Source organism: Leptonychotes weddellii, chromosome 9, assembly GCF_054177405.1.
Source record: "Leptonychotes weddellii isolate Sample4059 chromosome 9, ASM5417740v2, whole genome shotgun sequence".
Lineage (NCBI taxonomy): Eukaryota > Metazoa > Chordata > Mammalia > Carnivora > Phocidae > Leptonychotes > Leptonychotes weddellii.
Window position 1 is genome coordinate 124,731,249 of NC_138377.1, and position 5,268 is coordinate 124,736,516.

The window sequence follows — 5,268 nt, forward strand, 5'->3', positions numbered from 1 at the left end:
AATAAATAAATAGGGGTGCCTGGGTGGCTCAGTTGGTTAAGCGACTGCCTTCGGCTCAGGTCATGATCCTGGAGTCCCTGGATCGAGTCCCGCATCGGGCTCCCTGCTCGGCGGGGAGTCTGCTTCTCCCTCTGACCCTCCTCCCTCTCATGCTCTCTGTCTCTCATTCTCTCTCTCTCAAATAAATAAATAAAATCTTTAAAAAAAAAAAAAAGGAAAAAAATAAAAAAATAAAGTAACAGGTGCTGCTCTTTTCCCCTCCTGGCCACCCCGCCAGCATCCACACTGGTTCGGACAGGGCTGGGTGCCGCTAAGTCAGCTGGAAACCCAGCCCGTTGGAGAACACGGCTCTGCCATGTTCTGCAGAGAACCAGGGAGCCCATCTCCTGTGCTGAAGAACCTGGTGCAGAAGAACCCAGTGCTACCCGATGGTTCCCTTTCAACAAAGAGAGAAACCAGATGCCCAGGTATCAGTTCAGGTTTTATCATCTTTAGAATATAATAATTGTAGCAGTCACCATGCAGACCAAATAAAATACACGTGAGGTCCACATGGCTCTCGGGCCACCAATTTGTACCTTGGTGCTAGGGAATAACCTTACATCAAAGAATTCCCTTGCTCTGACCCCACGAGAGCTCCTGGCGCGCAGCTGACTCTGTGATCCCTTGACTGGGAGTCCCCAGGACCCAGGGGGATGAGGGTACCGCTCCACCCACCTCTACCCCAGCGTTGGCCCAAATCTCCCCACTTTGACCCAAGTATCAGGTTACCTGCTCTTGCCCAGCAGAAAAACAAATGGCCTCCCAGTGACACCCTAGACAAGACAGCTCTTTGTTTTTGACACAACACTTTTGACCCTGTTATTCCATGTGGAATGAAGAGCTGGGGATGATGGTCCCAGGGTCCGGGTGATGAGTGAATCACAGCCCAGAGCGTCTTGTGTGGCTCAGGCTGAGCCAACACCTTTGACCTTGGGAATTTCAGCTATGATGCCTCCTTAATGCTTTCACCCCAGTCTGGATGATTCTGGTGCAAAAAGCCATTGCAGATCCGGGACGACCCAGGAGGGGCAAGCCCTTGAGCTAGTGCTCATTTGAGCTGAGCTGACCTCAGCTCTGCCTGGCCACTTCCTCTCCTCACATCTTTGGGGTGTGCTCAGGAGCATATGGGAAGTGGGACTTTCACAATGACTTGAGTGAAACGGGGCAGGGGGGCGGCTTGCAAGCCCTGGGATCGATCACGTCTCCCTGTGCAGGGGAGGTCTCCGCGGTGAGAGCTGGTAACCCATGGCTGCTTATAACAGCACGCTCCCGTGAAGCAAGCGTCTCCCTGGACACGCACGCCTGGCCAGCAGCCCGTGGGATGGAGACGTGGCACAGAACTTAGAGAAAGAAAACTCTTGAGCCCTACCTTTCTCACCTACAAAATGGTTGAAAAGATGCAATAAGCCAATGATTAAAAGCACTCAATAAGCTACAAAGCTTCCTTCGAGTGGCGGGTCTTACTGTGATCCAGTGACGCAATGTCCCTCTCCCACGGGCAGGACCCCGGGGGCCGCTTCTGCATCCCGTCTGGCCACTGTAAGTGCTTACAAAGGAAGCCTACCTTTAACGTCGCTTCATCTAGAACCTTCACTTCCTCAATGAGATTCTTTAATTCCTCGGAGCTCAGCAGGGAGATGACCGATTGGCCAGACTGAGGGGAGCTGTGGTCCCAGCTGTCAGCTTCCGTGGGCTCCCCGAGCCCCTCTGTGTACTCTCTCAGCTCTGAAAGGCTTTCATAGAGAAACAGCACACGGTACGAATCAGAATATTAGTAAGAGCTCACGATCATTGTGTAATCACTCTGTTCCAGGCATGGGGCTGGGCACCGACATGCATTCTGTAATATGATGTAACAAATCTGAGTAGATGCCAGCATCCCTCCACCGAAGCCATCAGGACATTGAGGCTTACGGAGGGTGAACCCTTGTCTGTGCTCACACGGCTGTGAAATGCCCAGATCCAGGATTCACAATCACAGATCATGGTGTGTCGGACTCCCGGTCAGGGTTTCCAAATGTCAGCACCTCACCCCAGAGTACAGCGGATGCTTTGGACAGTTGGCCCCAACACCACAGTCGGATCATGGCCATGGCACCTCGCACACACTCACCTCTGCGCTCCTTCACGCCTGCCCTCAGTACCTGCATATCCCCCCCATTATTAGCACCTAATAACCACAAATAGTGCCCATGCACCCAGCAACTGGCCTTCCTTTTCCTTTGGAACGTATTTTGATACCTGTAGCCAGCTTTTTTTCAGCTACGCCTCATACTTTGCAGGAAACTGTGGTTTCAATGAGAAGACATTTTTCCTCCCTCTGATGGGCAGACATTTACTACCAGCAGGTGAAGAGATCCCGCGGCAGAGTACATTCTGATGGTGAGCCTCCCAGTTCCAACTGGAGAATAGCTTCTCAGCCAGAGAGAGCCAGCTCCTGGGAAACCTCAACTTTATGGGGCGTCTCTACATCTGACCGGCTCCCGGGAGCTACCCATGGGTCGGTCTGGCTCTTGAGACCCTGCTCTAGATGTGTGTTCCTGGCTCAATCCTGTTCCCTCCCAGGCTGTCTGCTGGGGCTGGAACATGAAACATCAGGGTCAATGGGTCTCAAACCTTTCTCAGCAGTCTAAGAATAAGAAGTAAAGCTGGTAAATGCAGAGTTGTTCTAATTCAAGGCAGGATCTCATCCCACAGTGGGAGCCCCGGGGAACTGGAGCTCCCCTCACCCAGTTTTTTGGAGCAGGTCCTGCGCACCTCCTAATCTCAGCGGAAGGGCAAACTGAGCATGAGGAGCCCGCTCGTGGCCAGGGAGTCAGCGCCAGAGCTAGGACTGGGTCCCAGACATCCTGACGCCCAGTCCAGGGGCCGGAAGCCACGTACAGAGTATGTGTGGATTCCTTCAGGGGGTGAGGAGGGGAGAGGGTCATCCTCTGCCGGCTCCAGTCTGAACTTCCTGAGCAGGAGCGGGACACGTCTGATGTGCATTTGCTTTCCAAACCTCCATGGGCCACGCACCAGGGACCACCAGCGCCTCCCCACCCCCAGACCAGGGGTTGTGAAACTCCTCCTTCATACGGAGGGTGTAATGCACACGCCCACGCCCAGGAAAGAACAGGTAGAACAATCCCTTAGGGTACCCGAGACGTTGTTTTAAATAAAGTTATGCACGGTTATGAAAGAAAGACGAGAAAGAACAGGAAGACAGGAAGCTGGAGGAGATCCTGGGCACACTCACTTGAGTGAGAAGCCTGTGTCCGAGGCAGGAGCATCCGCAGAACTGTTCACAGCTGGGGCGTCCCCGGCCAACGACGGGGGAGAACCCCCTTCCTTGGGGCTGCAGGGAGTCTGGCCCCAGGAGACGGAAGACGGAAGGCACAGCAGGGACTTCATGACCGCCGACGACACTTGGCTGCTGATGGAGTAGAGCTTGCTGGTCTTCTCATCCAGCGGCTTCGTCTCCCAGGACTGGGTCCTGGACAGGGGGAAGCTCCGCGCCCGCTGACCCGGCATCTTGACAACAGGGCCTCGGGGCTCCTCAGTCCGTGAGGACAACAGCCTCGAGAGAGGGTCGGGGTCAGGGAGGGGGCTTTTCTGGCTGGACTGCTGTCCTGGCAGAGGTGACCCCGACACACCCGGCTCACCGGTCTCGGAGGAGGTGGGCGAGCCCCGCGGCAGGTGCTCTTCCTCCGGTGGTTGCGGCTGGACGGTGGGGGCGGCCCCTCGGCCCGAGAGGCCAGCGACCTGTCCTCCCCCTTGTTCCCCGGGAGTCTGTGCTGCTTCCCCCCAGGAGGCCTGCAGGCTCAGTCTCTGCGCTCCTCTGTTGGGCAGCTGTGAGGAGCCGAAGGTCTCAAAGGAGCTGATCCTCTGTTGGATGGAGGAGGAGAAGGTCCGAGTGGGTGGCCCCGGGCGCTCCCGGGGCGCGGGGATCGGCTGGGCCGGGGAGGCCGCGTCAGGCAGCCGCCTCGGCTCCAGGGCACGCGTCCTCAAACTTTTCAAGCTTTGGCGAAACCAGGCTGGCTTGGGGGCCACGGGGGGACCCTTCTTCACGGTGCCACTGTCCACCGACTTGTGAGCTTTGGGAGCACCGCCCGTGGCATCCGGCTTGGGCGGCGTCCCGTCTGGGGGGCCCCGCACCCCATCTTCTTCACCCAGACTGACACTGGGTGGCAGAGGCAGGTGGCCGTGGTTCTCGCTCATGATGGGGCTAAACAGGTTTTTGATGCAGTCGGAAATTCTAACCCAGGGGTCTTCGGTGGTGATATCAAGGCTACAGTCCATCCGAGCCTGCCTCTTAAGGAGTGGGTGTTTGGCTGGGGATGTTTGAATCCCTGGGGAACAGAAACAAGGCCCAAGCTGAGCGTTACGCCCCTGTCCTGGTTTCAGAGCTAGATAGCAAGGAGTGTTCTGGGGGCGGAGACCAGCCCTGGTTGGGGGGGCAGCTACCCCACACCCCCACCCCCGGCACCATTCTCTGCACCACAGAACCAAGACTTAGCTTCTCTGCATTTTAGAGCTGGAAGGGTCTGCAGAGAATATGTGGGCCAATCTCTGGTATTTCACAACTGAGAAATCCAACATCCACACGGGTAAGGGATCACCTGTTGGCACAGCGAGGGCGAGACCCCACAGAACCTCCTGATTCTTAGCGTCCTTTCCACTGCACTAAAGCAAACTGCTCATAAGTCATTGCAAATTTAAAAGCCAAAGTAATTTTCGTACCTTTTAAAACTTGTAAGCCAAAGGTCCCAGATTGGTGGCCATTTTTGCTTTCAACCACCCATCTCATTAAAAAGCACTGCCAAAGTGCATGCCTTCAGACGGGGCGCACCCCAGCTCACCTCGGTTCTTAACCCCCTCTCGCTGCTCAGCATCTTACATATCTGTGCATCCCCTCTAGAAAGGTGGGGAGACTCTCTTACCCAGAGACAGAGCGAGGCCGGCCCCCGAGTCCCACGCGGTAAAGACGCCAAGTGGATGTGGACCCTCCTGTGGCCCCCCCACCCCGGTCTGATCTTGCCCTGGTGAAGAGTACGCTGCTCTGGATTTGCGCTCTGGGGGATGCTTGATACCCGAAAGCAGCCCAGCATGAGGAGGACTGACCCCTGCTGTCCCCCGTCTCTGTGCGGGGCCTCCAGGGAAGCAAACCGTGAGAGCGTTAAGCCTCCAAGGTATTGGAGATGCTCTGCATAATCCGGAAGAGCTGCGTGGTTATTATGCATTCCG

The 5,268-nt window shown here is 56.0% G+C and overlaps 1 protein-coding gene across 2 annotated transcripts in view; it reads right to left on the reverse strand.

Moving 5' to 3' along the window:
* The window catches only part of LOC102748141 (pro-interleukin-16-like), a 24,163-nt gene that overhangs the window by 3,354 nt on the left and 15,541 nt on the right, over window positions 1-5,268 (reverse strand). The window contains exons 9-11 of one of the 2 annotated variants that reach the window (XM_081831782.1): window positions 3,281-4,373; window positions 1,507-1,775; window positions 330-348 (exon numbers count right to left, since the gene is read on the reverse strand). In XM_081831782.1, coding sequence (XP_081687908.1) covers window positions 330-348; window positions 1,507-1,775; window positions 3,281-4,373 — 1,381 coding nt within the window. Of the gene's footprint in view, window positions 1-329; window positions 349-848; window positions 1,776-3,280; window positions 4,374-5,268 lie in introns of those variants that run through there. The other variant, XM_081831781.1, reaches the window with a different exon arrangement.